The following is a 24,230-nucleotide window of genomic DNA, read 5'->3' as shown; positions in this document are numbered from 1 at the left end:
GACTGGGAGAGAAGGAGGGAGGAAAAGAGAGAAAGAGAGCGTGTCAAGGAACAGGGTATGAAGATCACATCTTCATTACTCCCTAGGCCAGAGTTTTTCAAATTGCATTCAAGATCCTTTAGTGGGTCACAGAATCAACTTAGTGAATTGGGACCAGCATTTTTAAATGAAATAAATTAAAGAAAAAACCAGGATAGAAAATATCAGATTACATCACATAAAGTAAAGGGAGGTATTATTTAATAAAACTTTTGTTTCAATTATATGATATATGTGTGTATATATATATATATATATGAACATATATGCACATGGTGTATCTATATGTATGTTTTTCATTATTATACATTGAATAATAGATAAATGAATTGATGTGTAGAAAGATACCTAGATGACAGAAAGAGAGAGAGAGTGTGTGTGTGTGTGTGTATCTGAGAGAAAGAGAAAGCGGGGAGAGAGAGCAAGAAAGAGAGGTACTGATTGGCAATGATTACTTCTTACCATGTTTCATGAACAAACGTGTTTGAAAGCCTTTACCAGATTATACCTCTAGGACAGTGGCTTCTTTAAATTTGGAATACATTCTTCCCTTAGTGCCTCCTCCATCTGCATTCAGGTAAATTAACAAGCTGCATATAAATCTCATCTAATTAAGCCACAAACTTTTAAAGAAAATGTTGTGGATGAAACTCAGTGAAATATGAATCCAATGCTGTGAGCCTCAAGGGTAGCAGATTACAAACCCAATACTGGCTCTCATGATGGAAAAATGTTCTCCTTAAAGTCCTACTCCCCAGGATACTAGAGAATGATAAGTGGCACAATAGTTGATAGTAAGCCTGAGAAATTGAGGGAGCAACTTACTGTATTGATGATCTTTAGATATCATTTATTCATGGATCGGTATTATTTCTTGAGATCACGAAAAAACAAGTTAATGGCAATAGAACCATCTTGATGGAGCAGGCGAAAAACTATAGTTGGGACAACTACTATGGAAAAGTTTGAGCTGATAATATTGGAAGGAAGTGTGTCTTCTGGACAGAATACAGAACCCAAAAAGTAAGATAACAAAATTCAGTCCAGGCTGTTAGGGTGTGAGTTCCAACCAGAAATAACAAGGATATTTTAAAGACCATTGGATGATTGCTGAATACACTGACATGACTCATTTTCAGATATTCTTATAACGATGGTGCCTTGAACGCAAGTATGGATTATTTCTTGATTACATGTGTAACAATTCAGATGGGTGAGGCAGATGGAAGGTGAATTTAAAGAACTCAGTGAGGTGCTGTGAGGATCAGGGAGATGCTCCGCAGAGCCCCAGTTCCTAAAAGGGGGTCTGGCAAAAGGACACTACCAGCCGAGAGGGTCTGGTACATGTGATAAACCACCAGAATAGGGAACCACAAGCCAGACGCAAGAAGAAGATGCAGCAACAGAAATGAGCTTTGGCAAAGATAGAATATCTAAGACAGGGTGCATTCTCAACTCTCAGGGCCTGAGATCACGTCAAGTCACTTTGGGATGTGGCAAAGGTCTTAATTTAAATACCAAACATCTCAAAAGTGGGGCATCTAACATTGAAAGCAAAGAAGCAGCTGCTGAGTTGTTAAAAGAGGAGGAAAAGATCAGGAACCAGAAAGAGCCGGAGAAAACTCAGGGGCCCATGGAAGAGGCATTCTTCTTATCAAAATGGTGTATCATCTTTTCAGATAGATGCATTGGTACAACCTTAGAAAGCAGTGGCATGTTGACAGTTATGGAAGTTGCAAAATAGAGCCAGCTTTAAGAGGATGTCTTCCCCACTGTGACACTGTAGAATAGCTCTGCTAATACACGTTCTTAGTGACTAATCACTGCTTGCCTCCTTACTAGTATACCAAATAAAATCTGTTTTCTACATTTCAAGGCCTTTCGTTATGTGGATACCAAAACCTTTTAGTATTAACCTAAGCCAATTGAGCTATCATTCATTCTATACCCTTTTATTGAGAGCTGGTGCTACTCCAGGTACTTGGCTGAGTGCAGGGATGTGTGGTTTTGTGGTCAGGGAGCTTAGTGTGTGGAAAGGTCAAGATACTGGATGCGTACAATAGTGAGATGCACACCATTATGAAGTTAGTACAAACTGCTGGAGGGATACCTCTTTTTTTTTTTTTTTTTTTACCTCTAGATATTATAAAGGACTTTCCTGAATAGGCAATGTCTGAGTAGTTTCCTGAATAAAGAGGTGGAGTTTGCAAAATCCAGGAGACAATCAATGAATCAGTCAGTAATCAAATCAAATAATAACATAAGGTTTTTAAGCGCTAATTATGTGCCAGGTATTAAGTTCTTCTTCTGGAATGTATTTTATATAGCCCTTATAATGGTCCTATGAAGTGTAGGTATTAGTGTTTTTCTCAGGTTGTAAGTGAGAATATAGAAACACAAAAATTTTAAATTGTTCAAAGTTATACAGTTAATAAGTAGAGGAATTGAAAAGGTTAGAGACAGAGAGATAAATTATGAAGTGTTTGGCAACATACATTAAAGAATTTAGGTTTTATCCTGAGGATAGAAGGGATCCATTCAGTGACTTTCAAGTGGCATGTGACAGATACGGATTTAGGTAGATCATCTTTCTAGGGTCTAGAGCAGCAGACTCCAATACAGTATAATTTTCAAATCACTTGTGAAGCTCTGTAAACAGACAGAATACTAGGCCCTATCCCCCAGGTCTGGTCCTAGTGAATGTGAGAATTAGACTTACAAAGATCTCCAAGGACAAAGTTGATGTCAGTCAACTTAGGAGTTTACTCATGAGAGGATGTAAAGAACAGATTGTAACTATACCATCTGGTAGTAAGGAGGTCAGACCAGAAGTCACATTGGTCCGAATTGTAATAGATCAGAAATGATATTGTTTTGAATTTAACTAGAGATATACATTAGGGATCCTTCACTTTTGCAACTCTCATTTTTTTTTCTTTTAAAATATGAGAAATGGTAATATAATTCCGGAGTGTGTCTATGTCTATAAGGGAGAAGAATTGTGTCTTACAGGAAAATGTTTGGTAATACCTCCATTTAAGGGATGAGTGAAGGGAGAAGATTCCACAAAGAGGGTGCAGGAACAGCTTCTTCATGTCCTTTAGAGATGCTATATACTTTCCTTCCTCAGAATCTTTGTATAAGCTTTTCCTTTCACCTGTGTTGTCCTCTTACCCCTGCCTTTTCTTCTACTAAATCTCATCCATCCTTTGAAGATCCTTCTCCAACATTCTTCGCTGAGTCCTCTATTATACCCTCAAGGAAAGTTTGGTTTCTTTCATTAAAAACCATTATGTGTCCTGTCTTGAATCATTATGTAATTGTTGTTTCTAATTGTTTTCCCATGCTGGTCTTTTTTCACACTAGATTAGAAGCTTCTTAAGAGGAAGGGTCACTGCTAACTTTTTTGTATACCTCACAGTTCTTAGAATTGGACCAGTAGCAGGTATTCACTAGGCACCTAAATGATTATTAAATGACTCCCAATGTTGTGTATGTTGGCTGATGATCCATATGTCCCAGAGACACAAAATAGGCCTCGTCCTATTTTATACCTATTGTTCTGGTGTGATTATTAACAGTGCCTTTTGTCTTCAGAATTATCATAGTTTCAAAACTAAATTATATAGTCATCCTACTGATAGTGCTACCAATATGTTTTTTTTAAAGTCTAGCATCTTTAAGTGGTAATATTTCAGTACAAATGTCATTTTGCTTTGGGGAGTAAGGAGTGTTAAGGTATTTTTGCACACATTTGGCATGGAGTGATGTGTCATTCCAGATGTCTCCTTATTAGGTGGGTGGCCTACCTAATGACAGATGTCATTGTCTATTATAGAGCCACAGGTGGTTTATTTTTAAAAAAATACCATTGAATTCTCTATTTTTCTGTTGTGTTCTCTTTCTATATATATAGAAATAGAACATATTATATATACATATGTACTATGTTATGTATTATATATAACTTTATAGTACATATGTACATATATGATATATATCACTACATCATGATATATAGCACTATATGTGATATTCTGATATATATCATATATAGTGATATATATAATATATGAACATATTATATGTACATACATACTATAGCTATTGTAAACCACTAACTGTAGTTTTAGAAATGTCAGATGCTTTTTCATGTTTGGTTTAAAGATAACCCTTTTGAGTAAACAGGAATTTTCTCCAAACAGCAGAATTACAATCTTTCCACATACTCAGAAGAAAATTTTCAACACTCTCAATTTATTTAAGCCTATCATTCTTGGAAAAAGAAACATTACTACTCATTCATGAACATCCTAATTACGTAGATAGCTAGTCTATCATTCCTAATGAATGATCATGCTCTTTCATGGAGAGCAAAATCTAGATTGTCAAGCTCTTGGTTAAACACAATTTCAAAATTATGAGACACCAGAAGTAAGCTTTGTAGTATTACATTTACTTCTTGAATTATGCAGTTTGGATTCTATAAAAAAGAATTCACTGGTTAATTTCCAAATCGCTACCTAATATTTGTTCCTCTGCCCAAATTATATAACTTGACAGCAGAGAATGAAATAGATAACATTCTTCTTGTGAGTCACACACTCTGCAAGGGTCATTCCCAGTTCTGTTATTTCCCAGGACCGAGTATCAGGAATCATGCGGGAATAGTTCATGTGTGCCTGGGCTAATCTGTGTTTACTAGTATAGTACAGAGATGCACTGTTTATGTCTGAGAAAATAGTTATAAATCCTACTTCTTCTGATCACACTCATTTATCTTTAGACTATATCACCACCTGAGTTATTTTTATGTAAATATTGCACCTTGTAAGTATAATGATGATAATAGAGGCTGTGAATCCATAGATTTGCTCAAGTGTTCCCTTTTTCAATAACTGAAAATATTTAAATTCTCGAAGTTTTAGCATCCTAAGAGAAGTAGCAAACAGATGTGTCAATAGAGTGATACCTACAGAAGTTGTGAGTAATGAATAAGACAGACTCAAAGAAGCCTTTACTGAAAAGGTGACATCTCAAATGATTTGAATGATATGAGAGAGGATGTCAAAGGGGTCTGGGCTTCTGTAAGGGAACTGTGGTGCATTTCCTAGGTTGGTATGCTCTGGCTATGCTGCAAACCGTAGCCCAAAAATGACGGACTCAGAGAGAGTCCTCAGCTGCTTTGATCCTTTCAGCTCTGTCATCACATAGAAAGGTCTCTTTGGCAAAGTGTTGGAAACGACACAAGGTGGGCAAGCATCTGCAGATTTCCTCACTTAGTCAGAAGACTGGCTGAAGTCATCCAACTTCTGGAAATCAATAAAGAGACCAACTTTGGGTAGCAAGCCCCCAAGATCACAGAGAACCTATGTTGTGGCGGCATTGCCATTCCTTATTTGTTGGCATCCTTGTCTGGAAACTGCCTCATTTGGCTATAATTTAACTTGAAGATTAAAGCACAGATTTTCATATGTATCTTCTGTTCTCTGAATGTAAAATTATGAAATACACCTACATTCACTTCTAAGTGGCAGTATTGTAATTGAGCAGATTTTTGTTTTTCACTGAAACCTGGAGTTGAATTGTCTTGAGCCGGAAGGCATTCAAGCTGCTGTTTTTCACTTAGCTGTATTTCTCTATAAGCATCTAATTGTTTCAAAAAGTGAGATACAGTATGTGAAAACCTGAATCTAATGCAAATAAGTCTGTAGAGCACTAAAGCTAACAGGTGTTCTCATTAATGTAAGTAGACATGGAACAATTCTTAAATGTTTTATAAACACTCATAATCATGGCCAAATATGTTACAATAGCATAAAGATACATACTATAACATCTTTTATTCTTGTTGTGCACTCTCAGTACTTATTAATAAGAGACTAGTGGCAACAATACCTACTTCTGCTTAAGTCACTGTATCATAAAGTTAGGTAATACTTCTAAATAAAATTATTAACAACGTAACTACTGCTACCTCCTACCACAGTTTGCTTATTTATTAATATTAACAGTGTTCTTGTAAAATTAATGGCTACAATGCTGATGGACAGCAGTGAGCATCTTTGTATCACTGAGGTGCTCTAAAGACTTGACCCATTAACCTAAGTATTAGCTCTTTAAAATTTTGAACTTATGTTCCAGTTCCCATACTATCAACTCCCAATTACAAAAGCCTATATATAGGGTGAGAGTCTTGGATGATCTAGTATAGATGATCCCTGTAAAATACTTGGGTGGCTTTGGAATATAATCAAGAACATTCTGTTTTAGGGATATGCATTGAAATATGACTCTTGTGCTTCCCAGTCCTTCCAAGTTTAATCCTATTGTCTGATGTCTAGGACTTGCTGACTGCTGGGAAAATACAGCCTTCAGACTGCCATTATCAACCTTCAAAATAGTTTGCCTACTCTACTCTCATGTGGTGTTTTCAGTAGACATCAGTATTACATTACTTATATTACCTGAAAGAATGCAATTGTATTGTAACCTTCAAATTTTTATGACAATAGAGAATGAGTTAAATATATTATGGCATATCAAACAATGTAATATAATGAATTCGCCAAAATGAATAAAGTAGATAAGATTTGTCTATTATTTTCTTAGTGTCCCTTATGTTTCTGTTGTTCAGTTATGCATGTAGACAATTGTCATTGGCCTCAGGATTATTATAGCATAGTTGAGGGAACAGAAAGACCAACAAGGCATTGCAACATAGACCAATTTGTGCTAAGATAAACGAGAAGCAGGATGTTATGAGCGCAGTTGGGGGAATACCTATTTCAAAGAAGCCTTTACTGAAAAGGTGACATCTCAAATGATTTGAATGGTATGACAGAGGATGTCAAAGGTGTCTAGGCAGCAAGAACAACCTGCTCTAAGGGAAGAAATGAGAATTAGTATGGGACAGCTGGGGAACCAAAAAAAATCAGTATGGCTGGATTGTAGAAATGCAGAGGAAAATGTGGAGCAGAGGAACTGCAGAGTGGGTTAGTGCCAGAGCACACAGGGGCTGGCAGGCCAAATTAAAGAGTTTGCACTGTACTGCAACAGCTGTGGGGAGCCTCAGAATGATATCAAGCAGAAGAATGGGATGATCATATCCAAGTTTCAGAGGGATCACTTTGGCTGCAGTATATAGTACGGATTTGAAGGAAAACCATGGATGAGACAGAAAGCAAAGGATATTATAACTAAATTCTCATAAGAGATGATGGTAGTGTAAATAGTAAAATGCATAAAAAATTTTCATAATAGTATACATGATATTTTCATTAAACTGTAAACATACATAATGTTTTCTCATGGGTCAAAAAGGTATGTACATGGAGATAAGAAGTCAGTATATCTTGAAGAAAGGGAAATTATGTGTTTATGTTACACCTTTGAATTTATTAAAACTTTTAAAATTGAGCATTACCTACATAAGGACAGTAATAATAAAAAAAATCCAATTTGAAAACGATGGGGACAGCAGATTCCCAAGTGTCATGTGACTGTGACTAAGTGAGTAATTGAACACAGTGAATATAGCTCAGGCAAGAAGATGCTCTGTGGTTGGCAGGGAGTGACTGGTGGTGACAAGTCCCAGGATGATTCATTTATCTACAGACAAGTACAACCCCCGAGTTTAAAAATTAAGAGCAATAAAAGTCTAAGTTGGTATCTTTACACACCAACAGCTTCAATTAGTCTCTTTTTGAGTCGTTTTTCATATGAGCACCACAGGCAAAAGTTTTGGTATAGCTGCTGCAAAACTGTGGAAACTGCTAAACTATCTACTAATTACTTGGATAGTATTCTTTCATGAATATTGAGAAGACTGTTTCTCAGTACTTAAAATATTTTAACACAAATGAAAGACTGAACATGAGGGGTTTTTTTTGCATGTTTGTTTGAAATGAATTTTGGGTTTAGATATTTGTTAATAAACAGAAAGGTAGAGTGGGCAAGTAATATGGGGTGTGAATGTGCACTACAGGGCCAATTTTATTGTGCAGAACAAATCTCTGTTGTACAAATGCATGGACCAAATTATTTGGGTGTCAGAATACGGCTCAATTTCACTTAAAAAGCATTGTTTCTTGAAAGGTTGGCCTTAAACCTTAGATTTTGGAATGCACTGGAGGTCTGTCGTGTATGTAACCCGACATTTGTTTACTTTCCATTAAATAAGAAATTGCTTACATGGGCAGGTTATTTTGATATGATGACACCACTGAGGGTTCCAATAAATGTACATGCAGATCAATCAACCCCAAACACATTGAAAACATATCCAATAAACATCTGGAAACTAATGAACGCACATTTGTTAACATAGGGGGAGTTGTGGAAATGCTGGATCCATTGGTGGCCTGGCTTATTTAGTAGCATGTGGATTTAGGAACATTTCACGGAGTTAGAAGAAACAGAGTAATTATAACATAAGGTTCAACATCTTTAGATATGTAGAACATTTTCCGTTGCTTAAAACAAATATTCCCTAAGAAAGTATAAAACATTTTTCTGACTTGCAAAGTTTTTGCAGTCTATCATTTAAATTACTTAAATAAAGGGAGCTTTACTGCTCCCCAAAGCTGAGAATATAACACCCTCCATGCATATTAGCTTGATCTTCTTGACAGACCAGAAAAGTGTTTGTGTTTGCCAATTAAAACAAAAATGGATCCCTAGTGGCTTGTTCCTCATACAACTTTTGAAGACTGCTATCATTGTTTGCTAGGGTAACCCTGGATAAGGCTGCTATCCAAAGTAAACAAACTTTTCAAAACTTTCATGACAGATGGGGATTACAAATGCATTTTAATAAGAGAGTTGCCAAAGCAACTTTTTTTTTTTTGTAATCAGCATATATTTACTTAACATCTAGCAACATTGGGAACACAAGGCAGATACTTTCTCACAAAATGCTTTAACAAGTAACATTTTTGGAAAGGCAAATTGAAGACCTTTTACATCTAACTGATATTTTACCCTTCGTTTTATTTTAACTTTGCTCAACATGTTAAGAAAAATGTTAGGAATTACTCAAACTAGACTGTAATTTGAGACAGACATTCAGTCTGATAGTGTAATTTCTTTAGTGGTCATAAACACCTTTGAGACCAAGTAATTAGCTATTAGTATAACCATGACAACCTTCATTTGATCAGCTTTATGTTGAATGATGCAAGATGAAAAAAATGTGAATCTGTGTGGGTTTTTAAAGCATTATTACTTCGATTTTGGGTCTCGATATCTCCCTATCATGTATATTTTCTGCTGGGAGTTTTGAATACAGATATGGACAAAATTATCACAAAAATAATTCATATTCACTTCAAATAAACTCAGTGTATGTTGATATAACTTTTTATTTTTACTTAATTTAATTCAAATATAAAAATTATCCAAAGTATCTCTAAACATAATAGAAATTAAATTCCATTCCTCTTATTTATGTATTTCTAGAACCACTGTAGCCATATTATTTAACATGTTTTAGGGCTCTTTGGATATTGGGCATATTTTATCATACATTTCCTACGTACCATTTCAGTTTCATTAAGATGGAATAATCCCTCCTTAGGTTCTAATCAAAATGTGAAAGGTTCAAGTGTAGGATTGCTTTAGTCTTTTCTAGGATTTGAAGGAGTTTTAGATAACCCAATTCAGTCTTAGATATATTTTTTCATAGCAAGAGAGTGCTTGTTTTTGGAAAGAAAAATCAGAGTTAGGATTTTGCATGATCTTTTAAAATCGGGCTATCTTTAGTCTAACTGCAAGGAAAGAAGCAACTTTGTCTAAAGTTGCTATTCCAAATTTCATAACTGAAACCAAATTATCACGGCCCTTTTCCTGTTCAAACACACAGTCCTTGACTGTATACAACTGTTTGCTGAGAACTAGTGAACTAGAAATCAAGATCTTTGTAATCTCTTAATTCTATCATTTAAAATGATGCCAATTTGATAGAATGGCATTCTCATTTTCCTCATTTGCTTCATTTTCTTCATTTGCAAAATTACTTTATGATAGTGGAGGAAAGCTGCATTTGGAGAATGTTTATTACGTGCTTTGAGATCATTAAAGCTGATATCACTTTGCATACCAAGTGGTGGTATTCATATCCTTAATATACTGAAGTTCTGATACAATCAACGTTTAAAGAATAACATATCATGACCACCACTTTATGCATACTTTCATGATGTAAATGTGCCTGCAGTAACTACTCACTCCTCTGAAATCTTGATATGAGCATTGTGTGTGCCACTCACATTGGGACTCAGGAGGAGCCATTTTCTATTGGTATTTATCTGTATATGCATATGTCTTCTTTATCCAAACAGATTGTGAGTTCTTGAGGGTGGGGGCTGTGTCTCCCTAGCTTCTAGCAATGTGCCTTGTACTTAATGGATGCTTAATCAGTCATTGTTAATGATTAATAGGATGTTCTGTCATGAACGCGTCCTCTATATTCTTCTGTACATGAAATTATTTGTGGGATTTATTCTGCAATCGGAAGGGTGGGGCTCTCAAACAGACGGAAGTACCATGTCACTCGTTATCTCTTACATCTTTGGTAATCTCCACATGTGCATCTGAAGTCATTTGGAAAAGAAGCTGATAATATTTTACCATCAAATATATTTTGCTGATGAGGTGTATCTATAACATTGATCATTATTTCTGTTTGGTTATTACGTATAAAAGATTGGCAATAACTAAAATACCTACAATGTTTACTTTGTGTAGCTATGCATAATTTTGATTCTTTGTTATCTTTATTTTTCCCAAATTCTACACAATAAAGTATTATTCTTATAATCAGAAAAAAGAAGTTCTAAAAAAGGTTTTGTTTATATTCTAGTAAACAAAAGTATGGAAATTTGTATAAATGCCATTCTACACATTAATTTCTCATTTAAATTAAAATCTAATAGCATAAAATCTTACTGCCAGAATGAATATTGATGAGAGTGTTATTTAATTGACAATATTTAAAAGAACAATATTTAAATCAACATAAACGCTACTTCTTAAAACTCTTTTAAGATGTTTTAAATTAGCATAACAAAACTCCATTTAATTAACATCTAAAACACAAATTTCTTCGCTCTTCATCAGTGAAGTCTAGACTTGCATCCACCTGCCTCCATATTCAGAGGAACCGTAACAAGGACACAGACTATTCTAAGCCCATGTGAAAACTATTGTTGAATTAATCCCCCAAAAACCTTAAGGAATGTGCCCACTCTGCATGTTGCTGAGTGGACACGCTTCAATAATTTCCTGGGCATATATTTCTTACCAGCAAGAATTCAGATGGACCCTTATTTAGTATGAAAAAGTTCAAGACAAATTTCCCCAGATGGATACTTAAAGATATTTATTGTTGACACTGGCACACTTCATTAAGGTTACTTTGGTGCCCTGATATATTCCTTCAAAATACAACATGGTGGTGATGAGGGGATTTCAAGAAACATTTACCTAAAGTAGGTTTCTAAGCAAGATGGAGACCAGCAGCTCTTATCTAAACCTGTTATGTTTTCCGTAAGTTCTTCCTTCATCCCCTCACCCCAGCATCTGTCATGGAGGCAAAACATATAGAAAGAGTACATTAGCACGGCTTAATATCAAAGCCTTTATGTCTGTTATACATCATTTTAGATTGTCATAAGTTGTTCAATCAAAAGGTTTAGTCAAAGCTAACATTCTTTACTGATGTCTTTTTTCCCCAAGAGTGTTGGAAATTCGATTGTTCAAAGTGCAAATATGATTCAGCAAACCATTTATCAGAAATCCTAAAGAGGTAAAGTAAAAAAGTGGGTTGAGGAACCTGAATTAAATGGGCTTTACCAGTCAAAGATTTTGAAACTACTTTCCTGTGAGTGACTGGAATAGAGCAGAACAAAGTCAATTACTGACTGTAATTAAGAAGTGGATGCATTTAAACTGTAGAGAGCAGTAGCAGACTTCTCCAGACTGCCTGGTAACTCGAAAGATTAGTGGGAAGACAGAGGAAAGGATGTGAACTGTATCTCTCTGATAGGATGTTTTGAATGAATTGCATTCATATAGCTCTCTGATCTAACTTCTCAAAATGAATTCATAAATCACTGATTATGTATGATTAATGCAGTAATATATTTGGACAAAGGAACTTTTAAAATACATTTTGCTTTTGGTTGTGTTAGCAATATAAGATCCCCTTTGCATTGCATAGCATGCACCAAAAATGCAAATGTACTGCTAAAGTGCTTATATTTTATCACTGTTTGAATTTACTAGACTGAAAGCTGAACTATGTTGGCTCTTTCGTAAACCCTCATAACATAGTAAATCTAATTATGTTTGTTTCTCGTACTTTTTAAATGTTGTTTCTTTTTATAATTTTAATAATGGTTTATTTATACTGGCAGAGAAATATTGTACATTGTGCTTTGGCTAATTCATTTGTCTTTGTGTATGTTAACAAATTATGATGTTAGAAATACATTCATAATCAAAATGTTTAACTACAGATTAGGATGAAGGTAGAAGTCTAGGACATTACTAGTTTCTTGTGTTAGAAATGACCTTCCATTTTTAGATTACTATTTCTTAGGCAACACTCTATAAAGTAAATATTTGGAACTTTATCTGAGTAGAGAACATTGCAATGGTGTTCAGATAATTAGGAAAACATCACCTTAGCTGTCTTTTACTGGATGCATAAAACAGGAAACTGTTTTGAGCCATCCTTATTCTTATATACAGTTTCATTTTAAAAAGAGAGAAAATGATTGGTCCCAGTAATCTGTCAAATTCTAGTGTGGGCAATTAAATCCTATTATTTTTCAATCTTTCACTTCTTATCATTGCATACACTTTAAACAGTTCTTCTTATAGTTAGAGAGAAAACATTTGATATTGGAACCCATCTCAATCAAGAATGGTTACTTTGCAGTACTGATTAATGTTGAATCTCTATAGAATTTTCCTAAAAACAAATGACAAATACACATATGCACATGTTACATATGCACATATGTAACAGATTTCTTTCAAAACCCCAAAATCATTGTCATCAAATGTAGCCATGAGAATCCTTGAAACCTTCAGAATGAGCCATTTGGGGTAATAATTGTCACTTTAATGACAGAATTATAGAGATGGCCTAAAGCATGATTTGTGATTTTCTGAACCTGTGCCACATTTCAGCGTTCACCTCCTGTTTAGAGCAAGGAAGGCTGAGAAGAGGTGGCTGGCTCCTGACTGAGTATTTTGAAATGTCAGTCCTCTAAACCTCTGAACTCTGTGTGACGGTAGTTGGGAAATGTTCATCTTCCTGTTGCAAGAAAAAGTCAATAATACAAAGGGAAAATCTTCACAGTTCAGATGGATGGCCAAATACAAAAAGCGTGTCCACACCCACTCTAATCAATTTTTTCTCTAAGTAGCCCGTTACGTGTGAAACTAAGAGTATTGCCCTGTTTCTATAGGGTCATATCCTTTTCTCACAAGTCTGGGGAGAAAAAGATTTACTGTAATGAAAAATGGACAGTTACATGCTAAACATTGCCAACTACTTAGCAGTGCTGAGAGTCAGGAACCTGGATGTTCATTTGGTAAACACTCTCCCAGAGAGGTTCAAATATGTAAATGAACTTTTATTTTAATATACTCCTTTTGTGGGGAAATTGGTTTTTTCATTACTTTCCTATAGATCTCTGATAAGAAAGTAGAAATAGTCAAATGTTATTCATCTGAATGACCTTTTGGAAGTCTGTAATTAGTCTTTTTGGTAAATAATCTGTTTTAGAGCTCTCCATAAAAGGAAATCAAATATAGAGATACTATTAGATTTGAAAAAGACAGACAGGAAAGAAGCAAACGTGCAGAATGAATTCTGACACACCCGGGTGCATTTTTCTGCGGGTTCTGACTTAAGTGTGTACTGTCTGCAGTTCTCTGAACTTCCTGGCTTATTTCTCCTTAAGTTGGAGTAATTCAGCTCTAGCCCTACTCTGACTTAATCGTTCTATTATTAAAACAATAATGTATTTGTTATGACATGAAAAACAGTTTATAGAGAGCAGTTCAAAATGCTCCCAGTTCCCAGAAAGACAATTACTGGAATACAAGAAAATATTTCAGTTTATTAAACTGTGTTTTTTTAAAAAGGATTTTTACATGTAAGAGATCTATCTTACATAGTTTCTTTACCTATTTCTTTTTCTTTTTTTTTTTTTCCAGATCACAACAGTATCAGGAAATGAGTTCCTTCTACAGTCAGATATTGACTTCATCATATTGGATTGGTTCCACGCTATCAAAAATGCAATTGACAGATTGGTATGTATTTGTTTTGGCTGTTACCTTTATTAATTAAAATGTAGTCATTTAAATCTTACTGCTCAGGCATATAACACACACACTCATTTAAATAGATCCTATGGACTGAGAGATATTAAGTTCTTTTAGTTTAAATAGAATCCACTAAAAACCTTTTCAGCAGATAGGATTTGTAGAACTAAATGTCATTTAATTTCTCTCTTTCAAAAATATAATGCATTCTTTCTTTTTTTCTGAAATAACATGGACATTCATTTACTGGAGGCTGTAAAAAGCACACAAGCACTTAATAACTACTGATTTTTTTTTCATTTTCAGTATATGCAGTCTGTAGTACATATTCCTGAAAATAAATATCAACATATTTAAGACTCACTGTTATAATACCAATAAATAATAACCCTTTGTACTGATTTTTATTCTTCTAGCTAAGCTAGATTGTTCTTCTCATGAAAATTACATATCTAGAACTTCATGAAATTATCCTAAAACGTACAGTTAGAGTATGTTTTGTAAGAATGAACTTATTTCAAACCACTCATTTCATGCTGAGTGTCTAGAACAACATTTAATTTTATGACACTAATATTTGCAAAATTTTGAGAAAGAAATATTCTTAATACGGAATACAACACGATAGTAAAAGATTTTCTGTGTGATTTTCTTGATACTTAATTGCAGGCTTTCATTAAATCATTTTAGGACTAACACTTTAGAAAGTAAAATAACAAATGTAGTTTTTCCTGTTATCAGTATATTCCCCTTAAAGGGGTGAGCGTGTGAATGTGTGTGAGTGCACATACATACATACACACTCATACACGCAGAGTTTGTTGTCACTGAGGATGGACTCTGGGACCAGACTGCTAGAGTTTGAATTCTACTTCTATCATTTGCTACCTGTGTGACCTTAGGCAAATTACTTATATATTTTGACCTCATTTTCTTAATGAGGAAAATAAGGATAATAATAATACCACCTACTCTATAGAATTGTTGTAATGACTGATTGGACTAATGCATGTATAGTGCTTATCATTTAATAAGTACCATACACATATACAAACTATTATTAGAGTATTGAGCTTAGCAAAGAAGACCTATCCCCAAATAATTACCTTACTTCAAATTTCCTCATAAACACCAAAATAGAACACAAAACTATATGAAGAATCCTTTCTTTCTAGTAAAATTATTCAGTCTAATTATTTTCTGTGTCCAGCCAAAGGATTCAAGTTGTCCATCAAGAAACCTGGAATTATTCAAAATCCAAAGATCTTCCAGCACTGAATTGCTAAGTCACTACGACAGTGATATAAAAGAACAGAAACCAGAGCACAGAAAATCTTTAAGTGAGTATTTTCTTTGACTTGCTCATTTTAAGTTTGTCTAAATGCAGTGCTTATGAAATATAAATGCATTGAAATGAGATTTAAGCCAAACTCATCACACTCATGGAAGATTCGTAGCCATTTCCTGGCCAAGGATTCATGCACTGGAGGGCAGTCTGGGCACTTTGCTCACATCATTGTTGATAATGCCTTTTGAGAAAATAATTGTTCCAAGGTCATGGTCTCTGCTTACAGCAAACCTCTGAATCTCTGAGTAATAGCCATGGTGTTCAGATTGGTGATTGATATTGAGAGTGGGAAATGTCAAGCGTCTCCAACCCTGGTATCCTGACTATTTTATTTGCATACATTAAAAGGTATGAGTGACCACCAGCGTGGTCTAACTTAAGTCAACAGGCTATGCCACTTAACACACCTTAGACCACCAGAAACATTTAGAAACATGCTTGCAGAGAGGCTGATAGAAAATGTGAGATGTGAATTAGATGTTCTCCAAGGTCACACCTAGTTCTAATATTCTGAAAGAATTGAATTTAGAGTAAGAAAAATGGTCTCACTACTTACATAGTGATCTTGGCTATCTTTCTTAACCATTCCCCAAACTGCTTCTTCCTCAATGAAAAGGGTTATTAAAATATGTTACACATATCTCACAGAGTTGATTTGAGTCTCAACCTCCTGAAAGAAAAGGTAGACATCTGGCTGGGTAAGGTAGCCCACACCTGTAATCCCAGCACTTTGGGAGGCCAAAGTGGGTGGATCACGAGGTCAGGAGCTCGAGACCATCCTGGTCAACATGGTGAAACCCCATCTATACTAAAACTACGAAAATTAGCTGGGCATGGTGGCACGTGCTTATAATCCTAGATACTCAGGAGGCTGAGGCAGGAGAATTATTTGAACAAGGGAGTCAGAGGTTGCTGTGAGCTGAAATCACACCACAGCACTCCAGCCTGACTTGTGACACAACAAGACTCTGTCTCAGAAAAGGTAGACATATTTGGAACCAGAGAAAACCTATTTCCCAAAGTCTTAAAAATTATAGTATTTTGGGGGGATCTTCTACCAGACTGACCCCAATTATGCAAATCAACATTTTTTTCCTGCTATTTCCCTCTGACCAAAGATCAATATACTGACATCCTAAACTTTTGAATTTAAGGAGAATGCAGTAAGTTGAGAAGAGCTGCTAATGGAATATATATATATGTAAAATATATATAATATATACATATATGTACATATGTACATATACACATGTGTGCACTAAGAAAGATATATATGTATAGGTATACACATACATGCACACACTCATACACACATGATAGGGAAGAGAGAAGCTATTTATATGTGACAACATGTTTTCCAGAGTTGAGTTACTGAAGTCTACAAACCTAGAAATTGCATGAGAACTTAAGAGTAGAAGCACCCTTTCGAAATTAGGTCTTTATGCAAAAACCCATGCCATAATTTTCAACAACTGCTAGATACATTTACTTAGCCAGTTATGCTAAGTTGGATTTTAAGAGTATCAATGTTAATGTCCAGAAAATGCATGGTGTATTTGTGGAGAGTTAATGCCATTTCAAAAGACCTTTCCATATAATGGTACAGTTTAGAGTTATTTCATTTAAAGAATATTTTCCTTTCATTCCTGATCATTGTCTTCTTTTGCTTCACATGGTTTGAGACATAAGGTAAGATTTCAGAATTGGGATTCAGTTGGGAGTATATATTTAGTGTTAATCATATAAACATTTTGTAGTCCATATAAAAGAATACGTGATGCAATGACTAGCAGATCTGGAATCTTAGATACAATTTGTGGTTCGGAGGAGACCTTAAGATGTTTCTAAAACATGAAGAAAGATATATATGGAGAAAATAAAGGTTTGCAAAAACATATTTGAGAAACATTGAGGATAATAAATTCTCTGTTGAGTAATAGTCACTTTAAAAGTTTTAAGATACTGCTGAAAAAAAATCTTACAGATAGAACACTAACTACTTCTCTTTATTATTTATTTTTAATTGGAAAAGACAATTTATTTTTCTACTTTGAGCTTAAACTCAATCCTGCTTAAAAACAAGAGAGGCCAGGAGTGGTGGCTCATGCCTGTAATCCCAGCACTTTGGGACGCCAAGGCGGGCGGATTGCCTGAGGTCAGGAGTTCAAGACCAGCCTGGTCAACATGGTGAAACCCTGTCTCTACTAAAAATACAAAAATTAGCAGGGCATGGTGGCAGGCGCCTGTAATCCCAGCTACTTGGGAGGCTAAGGCACGAGAAATGCTTGAACCCAGGAGGCGGACGTTACAGTGAGCTGAGATTGTACCACTGCACTCTGGCCTGGGAAATAGAGGGAGACTCTGTCTCAAAGGAAGCGGTACATGATTTATTCATTTCAAAATGTAACTAATTGTACAATGACTTCACACTCACCTTTTACTTTGAAGTTAAAAAAAAAAAACCTAGAAAATATAAAACATTTACTGTACACCAGACACTGTTCCAAGTGCTTGTCTTACAGCGATACATTTAATCCTCTCACCAACCCTATGAGGTAGATATTATTAGTAACCCTATTTTATAGATGAGAAAACTGAGGCATGAAGAGCTAAGGTAATTTGTACGAAGACAAGTTATGGAGACATGTTTCAAACCCAAGCAGTCTTATTTTAGAGCCTGTACTTTTAACCATTACACTATAATAAAGTAAACAAGTAAAAGGTAAGCTTAGTTTATATCAACCTTAGACTTGGATAGAAATATTATGTTAAAAATAAGATTCATGGAAATCAGCAAACTTGAATCAGGACCCAAAAAGTTATTGGCAAAAATAATTAAAACTGTGTGTTTTCTTTCCATTTTGATTTCACTATTAAAATAATAATTTAATCTTTAACCTAGCTCTAATTTTAGAAAATGCTTCTTTTCTGAGTCTTGGTGAGTACGTATAGTTGTAAGCCTTTTTTTGGGGGGCCAGTATGTTTTTTGCAACGTAGGATGGTTAATATCCATCTATTACTTTGAATTAAGTTCATTCAATATGTACGTATTCATTTTCATTTGGAAGGCGTAATGATTGACCCACTCACACAATATCAAATTAGACCATGCATTTGAAATAGTGATTGACATATTTTATATTTGATGCTTTGTAAAATATTTTTTCAAGTAGGAAATACCCTGTGTGAAACCCCTCTGATCTCAGTCCTAGATTTGAACACCCAAACTTAGGTTTGTTAAAACATGCATTTGGTTTCATGTCACCCTCTGGAGATTAAATAATTACGTTGAATCAGAGACTCACAGTATCCTCTTCCTTATTACTAGTCTAAGCACAAACTTTTTGTCAGTTTTCTGCCTTTGGCTTCCTGTGCCCTTGATGTTCCCATAAGTTTTGCTGCCAAGATTGTAGACAGATAAAGCCAGAATTACTTTTTTAAAAGGCATGTGAACATCATTAGCAGCTAACAGGTGGTCATTTCATTGTCCAGTTTGTCTATATAACATGGGAAAAATATGTTTTCTCAATGAGTGAATTCAGAAAGTTATGTTTACATATACTTTCCTTTTAAAAAATATGATTCTAACCTGCCAACACTATTAAGAACTAATCAGATATTTTAAGATATCAGTTGAGTCTAACAGACAAGAAGCCAGAAAATTTAATGCAAGGGCCAAATCACTGTGGGAAACTCAGGACACCAGCCTGGGATGAGAGTAGGAGAGCAGCTCTCCAGGGAGGGCTGTTATGGAAAGTGGAGAGTCAATCAAAGAAGATGTGAATATATTTCTCTGAGGAAAGAGAATTGTCTTCCACTGACAGCAAAGAGGGGAAAGGCCCAAATATAATAAATCTTGCATCAGATAACCTTGGCGAGGTTTCTTAACTTTTCTGAGTTTTACTTTCCACATCTATAAAAATGGGTCTAATACTGTCCTTAAAGGATCGTGTGAGAATTTGAAATTAGACATGTAAATACTTAGCTCACAGCAGGCACTCAGTAAGTAGGAACTCTTATTATCCTTCATGTCCCCAAGCAGATGGCACTGAGACAGGGCTTGAACTTGGTGGTGTTTGATGAAAGACTGGAGCAGGGCGTACATGCTTGCCATCCTACTCCCTGAGTGTGCAAAAGGTAGGAAAAGGGTGCGAGAATTGGATATGGGAGTCCTAGCTGCAAAAAATCTAAGTACGAGCAGCTGGTCTTTCCCCCTGGCAACTCCCCATGTGAAAGGGGCAGGTAGGGCATTCTTGAGGCAGCACACCAGGAAACAGTAGAAAGCAGCTAAGAAACACTCTTGATTCCCCTAAACCCAGGAGAGCATGTCATTCAGAAGTTCAAGTTGATGTGAAGGATTCAGCATTAGCTATCTCACTACTCATTTACACAAAAACTCTAGTTTATTCATTCATACACACATTCATTCTTTTTTATGAAGAAATACAACTAAAGGTATACAGCTAAAATTATTGATTTCACTCATTTGTGCTTTCAATTTTTAAAATATAACTTTTGTATGTAGGTTATGCTTTAGTAGTAATATATCTCATACTTATCCATTGCTAAACTGTAAAATCCATGATTGTGGAGATCTTGGATAACTTGAATATAAAACTGACACTTTAGTATTATAAATAAGCACTCTAAAATGAACATGAGTTAGAAGACTAAAATCAAAAGGTAGGAGAGCTAAAAGGAAATGGATTTTCCTTTAGCTGCCTCTTGATCAAGTTATCATAAAAAAACAAATGTGTGCTGCGTGAAATCTTAAGTGCAATTGGATATGGATTTCTCAAATCTATATTCTCTTAACGATGTGTGCAATAAGGGTATATGTAATATGTTTCAAATAATAAGGGTATTTGTATTTAAATGTGTGTTTCCCAATTCCATATCCCCTTAATGATGTGTGCAATAAGGCAACAGAAAGAAAGAAAGAAAAAAAAACTTGAATTGAGATAGTTACACAATAAAAATTAAAATGCTATGGACTTTTAACTTGTCTTTGTTTAAAAAATTTGCCTGTGAAGTATCATGACCATGCCAAGTGAAAACAAGTTTGATAGTGAAGACGGTAATTTTTTGGACTAATCTAAATAATTATAATACTGGTCTTCTACAACTATAAGTAGGCTATGTTCTCAAAATCCAATTGTAAATTGATTGCTTAGACCTTGATATATTTTCACAAGGAAACCATGTACCAAGCCACAAAAGCACACTTGAACTTTCTGCAGTCACCTAGAATGTTGTTTCTAGGGAACAACTCATTCTGAATTTGCTGCACCTCTGGCCCTGGGAGCTAAGACTTCTCAGTAGCATTGCTTTCAATCTAGTTTCCAGTCTATATCCCCACTTCTGTACCAGCTCCACCAAAGCAATTAGGAGACTCAGAAGGTTTTTGGCTAGGATTCTGGTGAACCCTGAAAGTCCCCACTAGTGGCAAGGAGGGAATTCAGAGCCTCCAACCAAGAAAAAATCATAGAAAAAGGAGAGAATTGAGGACTGGATAGGCAGTTTTTGCAGCATTGATGGGAAGTGAGTCCTTAGCAAGACAGATATTCTTGGTAAAAAAGTATGTGCAGTGACAGATTCAGTCTGGAATTGTCCCAAATATAAACATTTGATGAGTCTAGGTGGTACATATGCAAGTGATCATGATCCTATTGTTTCATCTTTCTTTGTATGTTTGAAAAAGTTCCCCGATTAAAACCTGAAGTAAACACACATACCCACACAAAATTAGGTATGTCCATGTGCCTAATTCAATAAAAGAATATACATATTTACTAATTATGACTTGAAACTTTCAAAGAAAGATCAAAATTCTTTCAAAGAAAAGATCAAAAATTTTCTGAATATAAGTTACATTAAGACTTCTTTACATGAAACATTGATAACTCATTGTTTTCCTATTTTTCCTCCAAAACCAATATTTTTTTTTCTTGTGACCACTGAGACCATTCTGCAAACTATGTAATTAAGAAAACTTGTAAGATACTTATTATTATCCAAAATTAAAAAGTCACACTAGTTTCTTGCATAAATATGTAATTATCAATTGTGAAAACACATACTGTGAAGCCTGTTCTGGAGGCTCATATAAATATTTTAAAATTTTTTCTTATTAGAAATTTTGTATGAAACAGTCTAATCCTGCCAATGTATGAAAATAATAAGATGAACAAGCCATCTGCCAAGAAAATGAAAACAATATTAAAATTGCACAGATAAACCATATCTGGTTCTGAAGAAATGGAAGAGCTCTTTCCTGGAAACAACCAAAAAGTCATATTAGTGTAGAATTCACGGATTATTATATTATCAAGAGGACAAAATTTTCTGATTTGGGTGAGAGGTCACTCACCTTTTTTTTTTTTTTTTTCCAAAATAGCTAGTGCCATTCTGGTACCAGTTTTATTCAAAACCCTCTTGAGAAAAATAAACTATTGAGCTAAAATGTGAAAGCAAATCATTTCTTGTTACTATAATTATAAGACAGTATCTAAAGAATAGTTGAGTGCCAGTTGTCTTTTCAGTTGCTTTTCCACAGGTTAAGAGAGTTCTTTATTTCAAAATATTTCAGTTGGTAAAGAAAAAAATTGAAAAATTATAAATGAAAATTTGTTAAAGCTGTAAGATGTAAACATCATGAGAGGAAAACAGTAAAAATTAGACACACTTGATAGTCAAGCATCCACATTAATTTATCAGAATAGTGTTATGCATGAAGGGCCCCAGGGCTTCACCATGGCCCTGTGTGACTCTAGCCGTTGTTCTGACATACGTTCCCAAGCAGTAGTACCTAGTTTTTCTAGGACCCACAGATTGCACTTTCTTCAAAACATTCACTTTTCAATGAGTCATTTGATAAGAGGACTTCGTTATGAGCTGAGCAAAGAATGTCCTGATTAATCTCTGCTTTCCCATCTAAGGGGCTGATCTTGCCCTCTGACCTGTGGACGTCCATTGTCATGTATCTCGTAGCATCAGCTACTCTGAAAGTCCATCTAACCCTCTCGGTGCTCAAGCACTAGATCACCCTATCTTCCTTCTGACCCTGGCAATAACACCATGACCATATTTCCCCTTAGATGAACTGCATTTAATCAATTTCTGATTTCATTAGGTCAAATGGCATCTTGCTTTCAATAATAGGCCAAATCCAGAGGGCTCTTTGCTTTAACTCTCGAGCAATATTTTCTTGGCATTAATACACTGCTGTGATTGTAAACAAAAGGAAAAAAAAAGGTCTTTGATATCCTCAGAAAGTGTCCTTTTTTTTTGTTCCATGACTTTAAAATGAGTATATATTAATGTTTTCTTATAAAGTTAGGCATGTAATCATCATTCATTGTTGTCACATCAGATTTAAAGAATCTTTGCTAAAGATGACATTTAAGCATTCAGGGCATTTGTACAGTGAATCCCTGTGCAGAGCAAAACATTATTTTGAATGCAAATGATCATTTTTCTCTGTATACGGGATTTATTTGGTGAATTCCTTTATGTTTCTGAAGTATAGCAACTTATGCCACTTTCCTTCAAAATTCTAAAAGAAAGTAATTTGATTTTTGATGGATTTATTTGGATGTCCCAAATAGGCCTAATAGCATGCTGGGGGGGGGGGGACTCCATTGTTAACACATAGAATCTTTGATTTTTCTTGTAAAATAAGTTTCTTAATACTGATAGTATGGCCCTCACTAATGTAAGCAATATCAGGTATTGCTTTCACCCAAAAGTATTAGATGAACCCAAAAATGCCAGATGTTTTCATCAAACTTTAATAAAGTGAGATCTATAACATTAGGATTCTTAGCTTTCTTCAAGAAATGGCTCATGGAAGACATGAGAAACCTAAAGCAATCTGCCAATTCGTCTTTGTTTGGTTATTTAAGTAGTACCTGAAATCAATTGTTCCTGCTACCCAATTTTCCTAATGTAAATAAATATACCCTATTTGGATACAAAATTAATTGGCCTAAAAAGGTAGAGGACAAGTTAGGAAATGCCATAACCAAGCAGAAAATATAGGACTGGGATTTTGCCATCAGATCTTCTCCGTAATTGAAGTCAAAGATTGAGGACAATTACTTTTTCTTTTTTTTTTTTTTTTTTTTTTTTTTTTTTTTTTTTTGAGAAGGAGTCTCACTCTGTCACACAGACTGGAGTGCAATGGCATGGTCTTGGCTCACTACAACCTCTGCCTCCCAAGTTCAAGCGATTCTCCTGCCTCAGCCTCCCGAGTAGCTGGGACTACAGGCGCGTCTCACACCACACCTAGCTAATTTTTGTATTTTTTGTAGAGACAGGATTTCACTATGTTGGCCAGGCTGGTATCGAACTCCTGACCTCATGATCCACCCGCCTCGGCCTCCCAAAGTTCTGGGATTACAGGCATGAGCTAGCATGTCCAGCCAGATTAAGAACAATTTCTAATGACTGCATTGGAATTATTGCTGTTGGAATTAGAGTCCAAGTTTCTGTATAGAAA

General features: G+C 35.1%; 1 protein-coding gene across 2 annotated transcripts in view; it reads left to right on the top strand.

Annotated features, from left to right (window-relative positions):
- Nucleotides 1-24,230, top strand: part of ARHGAP15 (Rho GTPase activating protein 15) — a 629,043-nt gene that overhangs the window by 294,181 nt on the left and 310,632 nt on the right. For both annotated transcript variants that reach the window (XM_050751741.1, XM_050751742.1), the window contains exons 7-8: nt 14,272-14,370; nt 15,593-15,722. In XM_050751741.1, the coding sequence (XP_050607698.1) occupies nt 14,272-14,370; nt 15,593-15,722 (229 nt within the window). The remainder of the gene's footprint in view (nt 1-14,271; nt 14,371-15,592; nt 15,723-24,230) is intronic.

This window comes from Macaca thibetana, chromosome 12, assembly GCF_024542745.1.
Source record: "Macaca thibetana thibetana isolate TM-01 chromosome 12, ASM2454274v1, whole genome shotgun sequence".
Classification (NCBI taxonomy): domain Eukaryota; kingdom Metazoa; phylum Chordata; class Mammalia; order Primates; family Cercopithecidae; genus Macaca; species Macaca thibetana.
The sequence above is the reverse complement of the archived record's forward strand: the minus strand, read 5'-3'. Positions and strand labels throughout refer to the sequence as shown.